The sequence below is a fragment of the Microtus oregoni genome, unplaced genomic scaffold (genome assembly GCF_018167655.1).
Source record: "Microtus oregoni isolate MIOR12 unplaced genomic scaffold, Mior012 000029F_ref0000214, whole genome shotgun sequence".
Classification (NCBI taxonomy): Eukaryota; Metazoa; Chordata; class Mammalia; order Rodentia; family Cricetidae; genus Microtus; species Microtus oregoni.
Genome location: NW_024543088.1, coordinates 16160872 through 16179619, shown reverse-complemented (window position 1 = coordinate 16179619; position 18748 = coordinate 16160872). Strand labels below are relative to the sequence as shown.

Below are 18748 nucleotides of genomic sequence, written 5' to 3'. Positions count from 1 at the left end.
ACAACAAATAATAAATATAACAAACAATATTGAGAACAAAAGCTTTGCTAAACATTCTATCTCAAGGAGTCCAAATAATGTAGAGAGTAACTACAGTTATATAATCTTCAACTCCATCAAAGATCTGAGAAGGGAATAAACACTACTCAACAAACGAGATATATCCAAAATGTGCAACAATTGACAGAGACAACTGACTACCTGGGCAATCACCCAAAGTCTCGTTTGCAATGTTGAGTCAACCAATTTTGGCTAAGGCCTAACATAACTGACATACCATTATTAAAGGCAAGGAACTTTTCAAAACTATCTTACCCTGTCTTGGCAGGATATGACAGTCCTGTTTTATCCATTGATGCACGCTCTGTATCTCTGTCAGTGGTTGAGGTATGGGCATTTCTTTGCCCAAAGGCCAGTTCTGCCAAATAGAAAGGCTCCAGATGGAGTGTCTTTGGTGCTCAACATTCTCTCGGGAATAGAGCGGTGTTGCCAGGAGCAATTGTGTCTCACTATCATGAAACTCTGAGTTAGATTAAAGGCCATTTTCTACAGCTCCTTGAAGAGGTCGAAGATTATCTATCTATACTGAGTATAATCTCTATATATCTAGAGAACCTGATTCGTCTAATTATAAATGACAAACTTAGATGACTATTGATCTATATAATTCTCAATATCTATCTAACTTAAAGACTAAGACAATAAGCAACTGTGTAACAAATGAGGATAATGACCTCCAAATATAAACACTGTACAAATATACATTGCAATATGGTAAATATATATCAATACTCAAACATTATGTAAGTATCTTAATCAGAGGTAGAAATGTACACTGCAATATGGTAAATATATACAATATATATTTATCAATACAATATATGTCAACACATAAAAAATGTTTTAAACAGAGATAGAAACATGCATGCATACAATAGTCAATATAATTTAACTTTGTATCAATATACAAGAATCGATACCAATATATTTGTCTAAAAACAGTAACTCACAATTATAAATCTATTATCCCATCATTACCTCTTTTTTTTTTTCAAAATGATCCCTGAGCTTATAAAATTCCTTCCCCAGCCTCCCAATCCCTAAATGATGTCCCTAAACCCAGGGGTAAACTTTACTGGGAGAGGGGACGTTGTCCTCTAGAATTACTTCCAGCTGTCATGGGGGCGACGTTCTTTCTGGGGGATCCCGTGAAAGTAAAATGATGGTTAAATTTCAGGATCAATGTCTTTTAAAATTGCAAATAGTCTCTGAGTATTTTGTGGAGGTCTGGCCAGAATGTTGTACAAGATGTGCACCATTTCAGCTAACCAAGTTGGGATCGTCTTGTGCAGCTGGTATCCAAAACAGGTCTTGTAGTAGCGCTATCAGTATCATGATGTCATATCAACCAGGGAGAGTTGTTGTTGTGGGGCCCCATCTTCTTCCTGGAAACTTCAAAGGTCACTTCAGGAAAATCTCATTGTTCATTGTGAAAAACTTAAACATTAATCATATAGACATACATATATATTTTCAATGAAAGGCATGATAGATATATTCAATGAAAAGTATGATAGATATGGAGAAAAGCAAAGATGTTTTCTAAACTCATATTTCTTTCTGTCCCATATCATGGCTCTTGACATGAGACAGAAACTCCAGAAACTCTGGGTTTTTCTCTTATTAACAGGCTTGGAATTGGAGAGGGACTGAGCCAGAGTCCAACTTCAAAACCAGCTCTACATATTTATAAAGAAATGTTTAATAAGACATATATATATATATATATAATTAATACTTACAAAAATATGTCCATCCATCAGTAATTAAATATTCAGGGTCCCTTAATTTCTTTGAAGATGAGTATTTTCCTATGGAGATAAGAAAAGAACACTGCCCCCAACCTATCTGTATTTCTTACCATCAGTATGCTCACCATCCTTGTGAATGAATTGCTATTTATCTTTTCCAAGTGGCTTCTCTTCTTCAAACCGAACCTTTATTAATTTTGACGGTATCCACAATTTTTCCTCACCTGTGGAGATAAGAGCAAAACCCCTTCCCCAACGTAGCACATCTCCTGGCTTCCATTGTGAGGTCAAGCACATCCTTGAAATAAACTGGTTGATTTAGTTCAGTAGACTTTTTCATTATCCAATGTCTTTCTGCAGCCGTTGTTCCCTTCTCATTAGCGTTGAGAAAATTCAAGGTTAACAAAGCATTATGTAACCTATTTCTGGGGGTGTTTTCCACCCCTTTCTGTTTGTTCAACATATCCTTTATAGTTCGATTTGATCTTTCTATGACTGCTTGACCTGTAGGATTGTATGGTATACCTGTAACATGCTTGATATTGTAATAATCAAAAAACCGTTTCATTTTCCTAGAGACATAAGCAGGACCATTATCCGTCTTTATTTGTGTAGGTATACCCATGATAGCCATGACTTCTAATAAATGAGTGATTACTGAATCAGCTTTTTCTGAACTTAAAGCAGTTGCCCACTGAAAGCCTCAATAAGTGTCAATGGTGTGATGAACATATTTTAATTTGCCAAATTCTGCAAAGTGGAACACATCCATCTGCCAGATTTCATTCCTTTGGGTGCCCTTTGGATTAGTCCCTGCAGGCAGTGGCATTTGGTTATATAAAGAGCAAGTAGGGCATTTCTTTACAATCTCCTTAGCTTGTTGCCATGTAATTGAAAACTCTTTCTTCAAACCTTTGCTATTAACATGATGTTTTTTTATGAAATTCAGAGGCTTGTAGCACACTACCATTCAATAATTGATCAATTTCTGCATTACCTTGTGCTAGAGGACCTGGCAGACCCGTATGGGATCGGATGTGTGTTATGTACATAGGGCAAAGCCTGTTCCTGATCAAATCTTGAACCTGGAGAAACAATGAGGTTAATTCTGTATCATCAGGTATAAATTCAGCAGTTTCAATATGTAAAATAACTCTTTCTGCATATTGTGAATCAGTGACTATATTAATAGGTTCTTTAAAATCCCTTAGCACCATAAGAATGGCATATAATTCCGCCTTCTGGACAGAATTATACGGACTTTGTTCCACCTTACCCAAGTCTTCTGATTTGTAACCTGCCTTCCCTGATTTATTGGCATCAGTATAGAATGTACGGGCTCCAGTTATTGGAGCATCACGGACGATTCGAGGAAGAATCCAAGAAGTTCTCTTTATGAAGTTAAGCCTCTTGCTTTTTGGATAGTTGTTATTAATGTCTCCCAAAAAATTAGCACAAGCTCTTTGCCATGGTTCATTATCTTCCCATAATTTCTTTAGTTCATCAGCAGTGAAAGGCACTATAATTTCTGCTGGGTCTATGCCTGCTAGTTGACGAAGTCTCAGCTTGCCTTTTATAATTAACTCAGAGACTTTTTCCACATAAGTTTTCAGTTTCTTACTTGGTTTATGTGCTACAAAGAGCCATTCCAAAATAATATCATCTCTCTGCATTAAAATTCCTGTAGGAGAAATTTTTGATGGTAGTATGACGAGAATACAATCGAGCTCTGGATTCACCCTGTTCACATGTGCCTGTTGTAATTTTTCCTCAATCATTGTCAGTTCCTTTTCTGCTTCAGCTGTTAATTCTCTGGGACTGTTTAAATCTTTATCACCATCCAAGGTTTTGTTCAAATGAATTATTAGATCAGGTGTTATTCCAATAGCTGGTCGTAGACTGGAAATGTCTCCTAACAGTCTTTGAAAGTCATTAAGAGTCCGTAGGCGATCTCTCCTGATTTGTGCTTTTTGTGTCTTAATTTTTTGCAAACCTATTTTATAACCTAAATAATTAACAGAATCTCCCTTCTGAATCTTTTCAGGAGCGATTTGCAATCCCCATTTAGGTAAAAGTATCTTTATTTCTTCAAACAGTCTGTTCAAGGTATCCATGTTTGAATCAGATAACAAAATGTCGTCCGTGTAATGGTATACTATAGATTTGGGAAATTTCTTGTGTATTATTTGCAATGGTTGGTTCACAAAATATTGGCACAGGGAGGGGCTATTTAACATACCCTGGGGGAGAACGGTCCAGTGGTACCTCCTCGAAGGTTGAGAATTGTTATAAGTAGGCACTGTGAAGGCAAATTTTTCTCTATCTTCTTTTTGCAAAGGTATAGTGAAAAAACAATCCTTTAAATCAATAACTATGAGAGGCCATCCTTTTGGTAATAAAGAGGGCAAAGGAATTCCGGACTGCAGAGGGCCCATAGGTTGAATAACCTTGTTGATGGCCCTGAGATCTGTCACCATTCTCCATTTACCTGATTTTTTCTTAACCACAAATACAGGAGAATTCCAAGGGCTGGTAGATTCCTCTATATGTCCAGCATCTAATTGTTCTTGTACCAGCTGTTCTAAAGCCTGTAACTTTTCCTCAGCTAAAGGCCATTGCTTTGTCCATATTGGTTTCTCAGTCAACCATTTTAGAGGCAAGGCTGTTGGTATCTCTGAAGGGACATCAATTGCTTGTTCTTGTACAGCCCGAATGGCCGGTTTTCTCCATTTGTAATATCTTTTAATATTATTCTCAGAAATATAGGCTCTAGAAGTAGCAGGAATATTAATTTTGGTATTCCATTTTTGTAATAGGTCACGACCCCATAAATTCATTGCGATATTGGCTACATATGGCCTTAATTTTCCTATTTGTCCCTCTAGCCCTATACATTCAACCCATCTCGTGCTCTGCCTTACTCGAGATAGGGTTCCAATTCCCAGGAGCTGAACATTTACATTCTGAGGAGGCCAGCACGGATGCCAAGATTCTGGGGTAATGATACTTACATCAGCACCCGTGTCCAGCAGGCCAGTAATAAAAATGCCATTTACACACACTCTCAGTTTAGGTCTTTGATCATTTATAGAAGTTTGCCAAAACACACGTAACTTATCTTTCTGATCATTATTGCTTATAACAATAGGCATGGGGCTTCCTAATTGTCCTGATGAGGCACGTTCTCTGCAGAAACTAGAAATGACTGAACCATGTTTGCCATAGGGGCCTGTGAGGCCCCCCTCTTACGTTTCCCAACTGTATGAGGTTGCCTTGTCTATCTCTTGTAGACCTGCATTCATTTGTCCAATGTCTGCCTTTTCCACATCTTCTACCTAAACCTGAAGGCTGAGTCCTATTTCTGTTATTTCTAGAAGATGCATTATTATTATTATTATTATTATTATTATTATTTCTGAAAGATGCATTATTATTATTATTTCTGAAAATCCGTTGTCTACAATTCCTTTTCATATGACCCATTTTGCCACAATTAAAACATTTGGTATTCTGGTGTCTCCTTTTACCATTGGAAATTGCTTCTTCTACCCATGCTTCAGTGCCATAATCAAATGTATCAACATTGAGTGTATGCAAGACCCATTCTTCCAAGGACGCTGATCTGAGCTTTAAAGGCCCCAAAATCCTTTTGCATTCCACATTTGCGTTTTCATAAGCCAGACTCAATCATTATACGTCTTGCTTCTGGGTCAGATATCCCTATTTGTACAGCCTTAGTTAATCTTTGTAAAAAGTCACTAAAGGGTTCTCTCTGACCCTGTTTAACTCTGACAAATGATTCCATTCTCTGTCCTGGGTCTTGTACCCTGTCCCAAGCCCTTAAGGCTGCTGTAGTACACATGGAGAGTGTGTTTTCATCCAAATTAGCTTGTTCCTGATGGTCGGAAAAGAGCCCTTCACCTAGAATTTTATCTAGGGAAATGTCAATTCCCTTCGCTTTTTCCTGCTGTTCTAAGAGTCTAGCCTCTTGCCTGAATAAGCATTTCCATTTCAATTGCGGTCCACTCTCAAGTACCGCAGAGCTCAGCTGGAGCCAGTCCGAGGGGGTTGCTCTGCTTGTCGTGGCCCAAGTTCTTAGCATCTCTTTAACAAAAGAGGCTTGCATCCCAAAAGTCATGACAGCCTGTTTTATTTCCTTGAGATCATTCATACGGACAGGCTCCCATGTATCCTCCTTGATGACCCTAGGGTTTTTGGAACCAATCACCTTCTCTGTTGTTATTACTGGAAAGGCAGGTAGAGCTGTAGGTAGAGCTTTGTGGAAATTGTCCCAGAGAGATTTACCCACAGATGTAGTTAAAATTTGCCTTTCTACCCTTTGCTCTTCTTCATCAGAATTTAGAAATTCCTCAATCTTTTCAATTCTATTCACCATTGCCTTCTGCAATGTCTGAATCTCCTGTCCAGAATTGTGTTCCAAAACCTTCATTGAGGATTCTAAAGTATAAAGTTTGTCCGTTAGAGATAACATCTCATCTTTGGACATAATTTTTATGGCATAAACCATGCCTTCTTGTATTGACAATCTTTCCGTCAATCTGTCATAAGCTTTAGACAAAATCCGATTGTCACATTCAGCAGTTTTGATTCTCTCAGTTAATGTTTCATTTCCTACAGAAGCTTATGATCCTATTCAGCTGTTCCCTCTTCCATAGTAATGAATTTCTTCTTAATATCAGCCACTAATGTTTCAGTTCCTACTGAAAGGGACTGAAGCTTACTATCCAGATCAGCTATTCCCTCTTCCATAGTAATGAATTTCTCCTTAACATCAGCCTAGAGAACTTCAAACTGATTCTTGAGAAGATTGTTGTCATTCTCAATTGTTTTTAAGCGTTCAATCTCTGCCTTAAGAATCCTGGATTCATCTCGTAAAGACTTTATCATATTTCTATTATCAAACCATTTAGTGACAATGAAAACTACGAATCCCAGAAGGATCCATAGATGTGGGGTGATAGACACCTCTTGTAAAATCTCCCACATGGTACAATTAAAAAAAAACTGTTAAATTCTTGAATACTAATGTGTTCAGACATTTTATTTATAAAAGAAAAATTTTTTACCTGCAATGATAGGTTCCTGCCAGTGGTGGTCTCTGTGTTTTTGGAGCCTGTCCTAGAACTAGCTCTTGTAAACCAGTCTGGCCTCGAACTCACAGAGATCCGCCTGTCTCTGCCTCCCAAGTGCTGGGATTAAAGGCGTGTGCTACCACCGCCTGGCAGGCCTCAAACTCACAGAGATCCACCTGCCTTTGCCTCCCAAGTGCTGGTATCAAAGGTGTGCACCACCACCGCCCGGCCAAGTCACTTTGTATCAGACCAAATCTGCCACTGTGGCAGCTTTTGTTGCAAAACCACAAGTACTTGAGCTTCTGCTAATTCAGGCAGTGGGGTTCCGCTGCAAACTTAGCCAAGGCAGGCAGAATGGGCCTGTGTGGCTGAGTGTGTCTCGGACTCGGCACTGGGGCCCGAGTCACGAACTTAAAAACAGCACCCGGGAGGGTGCTGTGTTAGCTAGCAGGCTACCCACTTGAGTCGGGGGCAAAATAGCCCACGTTGGACGCCAAAATGTAATGGCGTAACCGAATGCAGACAGATTGTAAAAAATATATATATAGTTTAATGTAGAAATAGACTTACAGAACCACCGTTCCCGCGGAGACCAGGAAAGCAGAAGCGACGGCTGGGAGCACGCTCACCAAATTTATAGGCAAACATTAGCCCGAGGCGAACACACCCCCCAAGGGGCGGGACTTATCCCTACTTGTTATACATAGAAATACATGGTTCTAGTCAAGGACAACAGCAAACATAGTTACATACAAAGAACTACATAGGGTAAGACAGACAACTACACAGAGACATGCAATTATACATAGCATGGTTACACCCAGAGAAAACCACTGAGGCACACACAATTACCATAGAGACACACTTACAGAGACAATGTTTAGACACACATTACATGTAGTTTCTTAGAAGACTACAGTTACCCACAAAAAAACACAACTGCATGCAGACACAGTTATATAGAGAGACAGCAACTGCATATACAGAGGCACACACAATTACACACACATATAATTACAGTCAGAGACAACATCTATACATATATACACAATTTCAGTAAAGTTACACATGATATATATAAACTCACAGTTACACGGACACAGGTAGATACAGAGACGACCATTACACACAAAGAAGCACAATTCTATACATAAGCACATACAGTTACATGTAAGGATACATATAATATAGTCAGAGATACCATTTGCATACATACATATGCATGCAGTTAACATACAAGATCAAATTGCACACAGAAAAACCCTTAACTACAGATCCATAGACATACAGAGAGACTATTGTCAGACAGAGAGACATAATAATACATAGACACACAGTCACACAGAGACCTGTGGTGAGAAACAAATGACACACAGGTATACAAAGACACAGAGAAACATTTATGCACACAGATTTGCAACACACAGTAACAGTTGGGGTCAAGTTACACAAAGAAAAACACACTCAAACACAGACAGACAGAGACAGTCAGTAATACACCTAGAAATCTGGTACCATGTTGTAGGAGATTGTTCCTGGCTGCTCAGCCCTGAAATAACCACACAGAAATTGTATTAATTAAATCACTGCTGGGTCTATTAGCTCTAGCTTCTTATTGGCTAGCTCTTATATCTTAATTTAACCCATTTCTATTAGTTTATACTTTATCACGAGGATTGTGGCCTACCAGCAAGGTTTTAACTGGCAACTTGTGTCTTTTCCCTCTGGCAGCTACATGGCATCTCCTGACTCTGCCTTCTTTCTCCCAGAATTCAGTTTATTTTTTCCCGCCTACCTCTATTCTGCCCTGTGCAGGCCCAAGACAGTTTCTTTATTCATTAACCAATAAAGGCAACACATAGACAAAAGGACTTCCCTCATTATTTCCCCTTTTCTATTTAAATAAAAAGAAAGATTTTAACTTTAACATAGTAAAATTACATATAACAAAAAGATATTAAGCAAGAATTATGGTTACAATATCTATATCTACTTTATCTTTTATCATAACTAAGAAAAACTATAATTATAACTATTCACAAATGTACACATATACAGAAAAGTTATACACAATACAGTTATAGACAAAGGCAAGTTACATGCAGAGAAACACACTAACACAATATAAAGTTACATACAGAGAAACATAGTTACACATATCACATGGTATGCACAAATTCACAGTTACAGACACAACTAGACACAAAGTTACACAAAGATATACAGTTACAGTCAGAGATGGTAATTACACACATTTATGCACACAGCACATGGTACATACAAACTCACACACAGTTACACACAGACAGACACACAAAACAGAGAGGCCACAGTTACACACTCAGGAACACACACACATGCAACCAGGAAGTCATGGAGTTCATGGTAACACAGAGAAATACATAGTTTCTTCATGCGCTAACCACCCATTTTTACCTGTGCAGATACCCAGACCGTGATCTGTTTCCTGGATGTGCAGGACCAAGATGACAGTGGCATTTCCTGTAGTGCAGAGATTGGAGTTGGTGTCAGCAGAGCGTCTTGTTGTTGTTCCTTGGGTCGGGCCTCGGGAAACCCCTGCAAGCTGTGTCCAGCAGGCAACACCTGTGAGTCCCTGCAAGACAGTGAGCCTGAGCCAGAGACTCAGAAGTTTGCAGGTTATCTCTGCCTGCAGAAGGCTTTGGAGGACAAGGAAGTAGAATCAGGAAGGAAAAGGATCTTCGGTCACAAAGCATGCCCTTGACAGTTCAAAGGCCAGGCTTCTCTCCAATTTTGCTTTCTATAAATTCTCTCTGTGTTTGTATTCAATCCATCACTCAATCAGTCAGCAAACAATGAGTTCCTATATGCCTGTGCTAGGGACTAGGGATCTGGGGAACTGCAGGTCCCATGTAAGGTATGGGTTTGGAGGATGAGTAAAGTGGAAAGAGTGAGGTGCAGTAGGACCAGGATCCCTCAGGATCCACTATCCATGCTCTGGATGGGAATAGATGTTTATACATACACCCCAACACTAGAGTATACTGAATCACTAGGCAGCTCCACAAAGCTGAGGATATGAATCATGGTTGGTTCAGCAAAGCAAAGGAAGGGGGACCCATGTTGCATCTTTTTCAAGGGGCCCGCTCCCATCCACTAGGTTTTACCCAGGTGCCTCTCTTCATAGTTCCTCATGTAAACCTGTTTCCCTTGCAGCAGAGTATAAGACCCTGTGCCCCGGTGGTAAGGGTTTCCGACCAAATCCCATCACTTTGATTCTAGAAGGTGAGTTCCTGACAGACTATTGATCCAGCTACGCACTGATGGGTCTTTCTGTCATTAGCACATTGCCAAGTGTACGGGGGGAATCCTGGGGAAATACGTTCTCCTACTTGGAGGCTTTGTTGCAGAACCAAATTATGCATGAAAATTTTAATCTGTTCTGTCATTTCTTCTGTCAGTTGTTTGTTTATTAATTGAGCTTTCCATCTATCCACTTATCCATCCATCAATTCTTCCATCCATCCAACCACCCAACCTTTCAGACAACCTGTCAATTAGCTAGCCAGCCAGCCTCCATTCACCTATCTACCCATGGATACCTACCCACATACCCATCTATTCCTTCATCTATCCATCCATCCTCCATCTATCTATACCCATTCATCTATCCGGTCATCCATCCACTCATCATCCATCAATCTATCCCATTTCCCACCCACCCATATAATCCATTCATCCTCATCCTATCCATCCACTCACCCATCCACTTAACCACCCATATCGTTCACCCATGCTCTGTCACCATCTGCCTTAGTTACTTTCCTACTGTGATAGAATACCATGACTAAGGCAATCTATAGAAGAAAGAAATTGTTTAAATCTTTTTAGATTCAGAGGTTAGAGCCCATTACCATCATGGCAGGGAGCACGGCAGCAGGCAGGCATAACCTCCTCCAACAAGGCCACACATTCTAATCCTTCCCAAACATTTCAACCAACTGGGAACCAAGTATTCAAATGTTTGAACATAAAGGGTCCATTCTCATTCCGATCACCACACCTTCTACTCATTCATTTACCCCCATTTATCCATCTACCCATCCATCCATTCATCCATCCTTTTCTTATCTATCTATTCATCCATCCATCTCCCGTCCACCCCCATTCAACCATCCATCTATCCATTTCTTATCTATCCATCCATCCATCCATCTGCCATCTACCCCCATCCAACCATTCATCTATCCATTTCTTACCTATCTATTCATCCATGCAGCATCGATCCCTCCATCTCCAAGTTTACATCCACTTTCCATGTACTTCATTGACCCATCTTCCACCTACCAATATCATCTGCCTATCCTCTATCCTTCTTTATTCATCTAACTACTTGCCTCTCTACCCATCCTTCCATTCATCCACATGTGATCTTCTCGTCCATTGGCCTACTTGCACACTCACCCTTTTCATAGCCAATAATCAATCCTTCCATCAATCACTACTTTATATCCAGCCGTCAGTCTTGGGGAATGGTGATGTTAGAAAAGATATTCTAGCCTGAGGAAACTATCATGCATGAGGAGATGAAATTAAGGTGGAAATAAAGGAGTTGGTCTCAGGCCAGCACTGACTCAAGTATCCAGCCATTGAGATAGATCCTCTAAATGCCCAACAGTCATAGAAATAACTATTGGGGGAATACTTTAAAGAGCCCATAAGACCCCGAGCAGCCTGTGGGGATCCCTCAAGTCCTCTGCTGGATTTAGCTCTCCTTCTCAGCTTCCTCCATTCCTGACAGACATCAATGAGTGCCAGGAGCTACCCAGTCTGTGCCAGGGAGGCAACTGCACCAACGCCTTCGGTACCTTCCAATGTGAGTGTCCTCCTGGATACAGCCTCAGTGAAGATACCCGCACCTGTGAGGGTGAGTGTGGACTCTGCCCGGGCTAGGCCGGGCACTTCCTCTCCATCCCTGCCATGATGCTCTGCCAAGCTCTCTAAGGTCAGGGATGCAAGGCTAACTGAATGCCCCGCCTTCCATCCTGTCCAGTCCCCTTCCTTCTTCCTTCTACTCCTTTGTAAATAATATAGCTTCACAGCAACCTTGATATTCCTCTCTTGAGCCAAAGATGACCAAGGTCCATGACTAACTGTGTGGAAAGGTCATGAGAAGGAATGGTCTCACCTTGGCTTCAAATACACTTCACATGTCTCTCTATTGTCCTTGATTGGGCATGTAGTAGTGCCCAACAGGGACTCAGGGCCAGGGCTGTGCTGGAGATCCTAAATTAATATCTATGTACTATAGCGTCCCCATAAGGAAGGGTTTTCTATTATGATCCCACATTTTAGATGTAGAAACTAAGGCTCAAGAGGATTAAGTGACTTCTAGGTGGTGTGGGTCAGCTTGAGTCTGACCATTCTAAAACTGAAGCCTAGGCTCTTTAATATAGTCAACAGGCCACAGCTACCCAGCCGCCTAGACAACTGGATGGATGGATGCATGCATGGATGGATGGATAAATAGATGGTTGAAGATAGATAGATAGATAGATAGATAGATATGAATAGATGGATTTATACCTGATATCAGCTTATGTTGAGATATTACCAGTAGTTGCTTGATCCTTGTGGCTGGTACCTCAGTAACTGAAATAGTCTCACAGCGGCTGGGTCACACTAGAGAGGCCAACAACCTGGTAGTTGCTCCGTCCCTGGTACTGGATGCCTCACTAGTCTCCGTCGGGAGCTAAAAACCTTGAAAGTTCCTGAAGGGCCATCAGTTCTTAGTATGGAAGCCTGGCAATACTGGTTTTACTATCAGATAAAGAATCCTAAGCTGCAGCAACAGGATAAATCAACTCAGAGGCAAGAAGAAAGGTCAGGTGAGCAGTAGGCAAGTTATCTTCCTCCTGCTACACCCTTTCTATCAGGGATGTGCCCAGAAGGTGCCGTCCACATTTTGAGTAGGTCTTCCCACATCAATTAAGGCAATTGGGACAATCCTTCCGGTGAGGCTTCCTACTCGTGTGCTTCTCATGTGTGGCATTAATACCAACCATGACTGTCATGGCGTACCATGTCCACAATATACTGTTGGATTCCATCTATTGATGTGCGTGCGTGTGTGTGTGTGTGTGTGTGTGTATGTGTGTGTGTGTGTGTGTAAATCCTAAAGACTTTAATTTTGTGTTTACAAATGCAGTTCTCGTGGAAGCCAGAAGAGGGCATCAGATACCCTGGAGCTGGCTCAGTGAATGCTCTCCAAGAGCAGCACATGCTCTTAACCACTGAGCCATGTGTCCAGCTCCTCTTCTAGAAATGTATTCATGTCCTCTTATCAACCTGATTTAGGGGCAGCAAGCAATTATCCATTCTATAGTCTTATGATTCCTGAGTTTCTGTATGGTTGGAAGTAATGGCCCCACTTCACGTTTTCATTGCTCTTAGTCTTTTTCATATTGTCTCTTAGTGAGATAGGATATCGTGACCAAGAAACAAACAAACAAAACCATCACAGTGTCAGTGTGGGCACTCATGCCACAATGTGCACGTGACAGCCAGAGGACAGCCTTGGGTCAGTCTTTGCTTCCTCCTTATCTAAGACAGGGTCTGTTTGCTCCGTGTTCTCCAGGATAGCTACCAGAGCTATTTTGGGATCTGGGGATGCAGACTCAGATCCTCATGTGTGTGCAACAATCGCCACCTTCCTGGCCCAAATATCTGTATGATTTTAAACTAGTGAAACCAAATAGAAGTCTTTTATATTTTCTATTTCACAAATAGAAGTGATGACAATAAAGTGTCTTCACTCGGCCTGGGGTAAGGAACCCCCTGGGGAGTTACCCAGACAGTCTCTGACATTTCTCACGTGTCCTCTTCCACCCTTCCCTCTTCTGCAGATATCGGTGAATGCTCCACACACCCAGACACCTGTAGCCCAGGCTACAGTTTAGGCAATCACACCTGTATCTGCCCCGCAGAGTTCCTGCAGGTCAGCAGTGGCAACCACTGTGTGGGTAGGAAGTGTGATGACTTGGGCTTGAGGGGTGGAAGGCTAGTGGTTGCTATGGGAAGGACTGCAAAGACCCTCAGAGCCTTGGAAGGTGCAGAGAGAGGTATATTTGAAAGAAGAAACAGAGTACATCTGCATGTATTTGATGTGCTTATATGTGACAAAATGATACCCCAGGACTTGGGAGCCCAGAGTAGCTGCGAGTGGTCCTCCCAGGCCATGCACTGGTCAACAAAGGCTTAAAGAGATTGGAGAAAAGACCTTAAGCCAAAGTGTTAACATAAATTCATGGATAAATCTCCTCTCCAATCTGCATCCTTACTCTGGCTTGGACCCGTTCCCAATCTTTTCTTTTTCTCCTTACCTATTATTTACTTATTACATGGGAAATGGGGGCTGTGTGGGCATTACGGCACACACGTAGAGGTCAGAGGACAACTTGCAGGATCAGTTCTTTCCCCTTCAACTGTGTGAGCCCAGGAGTCAAGCTCAGGTTGTCAGGCTTGGTGGTAAGCGCCGTTCCCAGCTGAACCATCTCGCCAGTCTGCGGCCCGTGTTCTTTACTCCCACTTCAGCTGCAGACACGAGAAAGAGCATGCGTTTCCGGCACTGTCATGGAACATGTGGGAACACGCTGAACTTCAGTGTGACCCGGAGGATGTGTTGCTGCTCCACAGCGTGGGGCAGGCCTGGAACAGACCCTGTGTAACCTGTCCCACCCCTGCCAACTGTGAGTGCCCCAACCACTTTCTCAGTCTGGCCCCTCCCAGCACAGTACAGAGGGATACATGGTAGAGTTCGAGGCTTCTAGCCTTTAATTATCTGCTTTATTCTCTGTGGGTACCACACAAGTGGGTGTATCTTCATGCGGTATATGCATGTGTGGGTATCCGATTGTGGGGGCCCAAGATCTACTTGGGGTGCCACTTTTTTACAAGCCTTCTACCTTGATTTTGTTTGTTTGTTTGTTCAAACACAGCCCCCAAAGATCCACCCACCCCCAAAGGCCCACTTACTTGAGTTAAGCCCCCCTCTTAAATATTCCACAGCCTCCCAAAGCAGCACCACCAGCTGGCGACCACGTATTCAAACACCCGAGCCTGTGGAGGGACATTGCACATTCAAGTCGTGGCACTAAATGCGAGGTTATAGTTGAGACTAGTTCTTATCAACAATAGGAGGTCAGGCTTGGAGAGATGAGTTAGCAGTTAAAAGCATGCACCGCCCTTCCAGAGGATCCGAGTTTGGTTCCCAGCACCTCTGTCAGGTGGCTCCCAGCTACCTCAAACCCGGTGCCTGGGGATCTGGCTCCCTCTTCTGGCCACCACCGGCACCTGCATTCATAGACTCAGACATATATACATATACACATAATTTAAAATAAAATAATCCTTAAAAGAAAAAAATAGTGGTTTTGATCTGGATTTTAATTTAGGGGTTCTTTTTGTTTTGTGATGCTGGGCTCTGAACCCAGGGTTTTATTCGTGGTAGGCAAGCTCTCTACCACTGAACTTCATCTCCAGCCCAAATACACGTTTATTTAGTTTGCAGTGCAAAAGGCTTAGAAGCTCAGTGTAAAGGCACCAGCATCTGGAGGCGGGGGGGGGGGGGCTATCTACTGCATCCCAGTATGGTAGAGGGTGTCACAGTGTGCCGCAGAGCAAGAGTGCCAGTTTGGGTGTCTTTTCTCTTCTTTGAAAGCCACAATGCCACCTTGAGGCCCCACCCTCCTGGTCCTGCTTACTTCCCCTAAGCCCCTTCTCCAAACATCCTCAGCGTCCAACCTTAGGACTTAGGTTTCTAACAAGGAAACTTCTGGGGGACATACTCTAAAGATAGCTCTAGGGAAGGCCAGGGAAGAGGCTCCTCTCTGGCAGCTCAGAGACTCATACTGAGACATGTCGGTTGTGCTGGTTTCATTTCTGTTGTAGCAGTAAAATATCCTGACAAAAAGCAGCTTAGAGGAGCTTGTTGTGAGTTTATTTCAGTTGGCAACTTCAGGATTTGGTCCTCCATTGCAGGGAAGTCTTGGTTGGTAGCTAAAGATGGAAAGCATGCATTCTTAGTGTGCGGCTCACCTTCTCCGCCCACACAGCCCACAAACCAGGGGACAGAGGAGCCTGGTTCCAGATTGGGTCTTCCCACATCAAGAAAGGCAGTGAAGACAATGCCCAGAAACATGCTCAAAGGCCACCTTGATCTAGGCAGTCCTTCATTGAGACTTTCTCCCCAGTTTAATCCAGGTTTTTATGAAGTTATAATAAAACTAACCATCACATAGGAACATTGGGGGCTTAAATGCAAGAATCTTTCTTGCGGGAATGTTGGGGGCTGGAATGAGAGTCTTGAGGTAGTAACTGAAGAGTGTGTGTGTGTGTGTGTGTGTGTGTGTGTGTGTGTGGTGTGTGTGTGTGGTGTGTGTGTGCGGTGTGTGTGTATGTGTGGTATGGGTGTACGTGGTGTGTGTGGTATGTATATTAGTGTGTGTGTGGTGGGTGTATATGTAGTGTGTGTGTGTGTGGTATGGTGTGTGTGTATGTATGTGTGTGTGGTGTGATGTGTGTGTGGTGGGTGTGTATGTGTGTGGTGTATATGTGGTGTGTGTGGTGTTTGTGGTGTGTATGGGGTGTGGGGGGTGTGGGGAGTGTGTATGTGGTGTGTGTGTGTGTTGGGTGCGTGTGTGTGTGTGTGTGTGTGTGTGTGTGTGTGTGTGCCGGTGTGGGTGTATTTACTGGTACATGCACTTGTGGACGCCAGTAGTTGACATCAGGGTGTCTTCTTCAGGCAAGTCTCCACTCTAGTTTTTTAGAGCTCCTCATTTATTTTGGCTAGAGTGGCTGACCAGGAAGACCCAGAGGTTTGCCTGCCTCTGCCTCCCTCATGATGCTAGAAACAAGCATGCACCACCCACCCAGCTTTTATACATGGCTCTGTGATTTAAGCTCAGATCTTCGTGCTGCAGAGGCCTGCACTTCATCAGCTGAGCCACCTCCCTGGTTCCCTCTTTAACAAGGGTTATAAGCATGGCTGGTGCTTTCTCCAGAGGAAAACATGCGGGAAGTCTCCCACCTGTGTTCTGGGAAGTACCCTGAATAGACTTGGGGCAGCCTTGAACCCAGAGATAATCAACACAGAGTAAAGGAAGGTGGGAGGCCAGGCAAGGGCTGGCTGTGGGTGCGTGGAGGTGCAGCACTCAGGGTGGGCAGCGGTATGGTCTGGGGTTCTGTTTTTCTCCACCCAGCTCCTCTGTGGAACTAAGTGCCAGGGTTCATCACTGACATCCGCATGGCAAAGTTTCTTGGTGAGAAACCTTCTACCTACAGCCTCAGATTCCTTCACCCAGCCCTTTCCCTTCCTACTGCCTCTTTCCTTTCTCCCTTCCCTCTTCATTGTTGGCTCCTACAAGTACCTGTGCTTCCCTAGCCCTGTGGCAACCCACAACAGTAACTGTGCAGGTGAGCTGCCTGGGTTGGTGGATAAGTGGCCCTATGACTGGGACCCAGGACTCAGTAAGTAAAGGCAATTTCCACCAAACCTAGTAGCCTGAGTTCAGTCCCCAGTGATCGATTCTCTCTGACCTCTAAATATGATTCATAGTACACACATAAAATAAATAGATAAAACATAATTTAAATAAGAATAGGTGTGGGGAAAGTCACCCAATCACTACAGGCAAGAGATCTGAGTCCCAGAGCAACTTCCAGCATGTCTCAGGGGAATCTGCTGTAGTATCTAGGTTCCTGTGTCTCATGGCAAAGAACTAGACCAGGGACACATGGTTAGAAATAGAAATAGAAGGCTGGAGGCGTGGAGCCCTGACTGCTCCTCTAAAGGACTCAGGTTCAATTCCCAGAATCCACACGTAGACTCACAACCAGTTCCAGAGGATCTGACACTCATTTCCCGCCTCCAAAGGAACCAGGAATGCACATGGTGTAAAGACATATGAAGGCATACACACAAAATAAACACATAAATAAAATTTAAATTATTTTTAAGATGTATTTTTTTGTTTTGATTTAGGGTTTGATGTTTTTGATTTTGTTGTTTTGGTTTTGGTTTTGGTTTTTCAAGGCAGAGTTTCTGTATAACTGGACTGACTATCCTGAACTCATTTCTTAGACCAGGCTGGCCTCAAACTCAGAGAGATCCATCTGCCCCCGCCTTGTGAGTGCTGGGATTAAAGGTGTATGCCACCACTGCCTGACTTAACATTTACTTTTTAAGAACTTTTTCTTTTCCTTCCGAGATTATCATATAATTACATTATTTCTGCCTTCCCTCTCCTGTCCCCAAATCCTCCCATGTACCCCTCCTTGCTCTCTCTCAAGCTCATGGCCTCTTCTTTTGTTAATAGTTGCATATGTGTTTATGTCTATTCATATATATTCCTAAGTATGTCTGTATCAGACTGCATAATGTTACTTTTATGTGTGTTTTCAGGGCTGACCGTTTGGTATTGGATAACCAATTAGTGTTCTTCTGCAGGGAGGACTATTTCTCCCATCTCAGCATTCCTCAGTAGCCTGTAGTTCTTTGTTTAGGGTTGAGGTCTCCTGGGCTTTACCCTGTCCACTTTGCCTTATCTATTGTTCTTTGTCTCTGTTCAGCTTATGTTTGATGAGACTTTATGGGTATAGTTTCAGACATTACTAGGAAATACAATACCACAGCAAATTTCTTGATCCCTTAATCCTCTGGTTCTCACAATCTTTACACCTCCTATTCTGCACTGTTCCCTGAGTTGTGTAGTAGATGTATCCATTGGGATTGGGCTCCACAGCTCTGCGTTTAGACTGGTTGTAGTTTTCTGGAGTGGTCTCTGTCTCTTGCACTGGGAAGCTTCC

At 42.6% G+C, this 18748-nt stretch overlaps 1 protein-coding gene across 1 annotated transcript in view; it reads left to right on the top strand.

Moving 5' to 3' along the window:
- Positions 1-18748, top strand: part of Fbn3 (fibrillin 3) — a 74832-nt gene that overhangs the window by 30148 nt on the left and 25936 nt on the right. Inside the window, 6 exon segments of the mRNA XM_041677721.1 lie at positions 9349-9510; positions 10100-10168; positions 11685-11810; positions 13789-13905; positions 14483-14572; positions 14575-14631. Of these exon segments, the coding sequence (XP_041533655.1) occupies positions 9349-9510; positions 10100-10168; positions 11685-11810; positions 13789-13905; positions 14483-14572; positions 14575-14631 (621 nt within the window).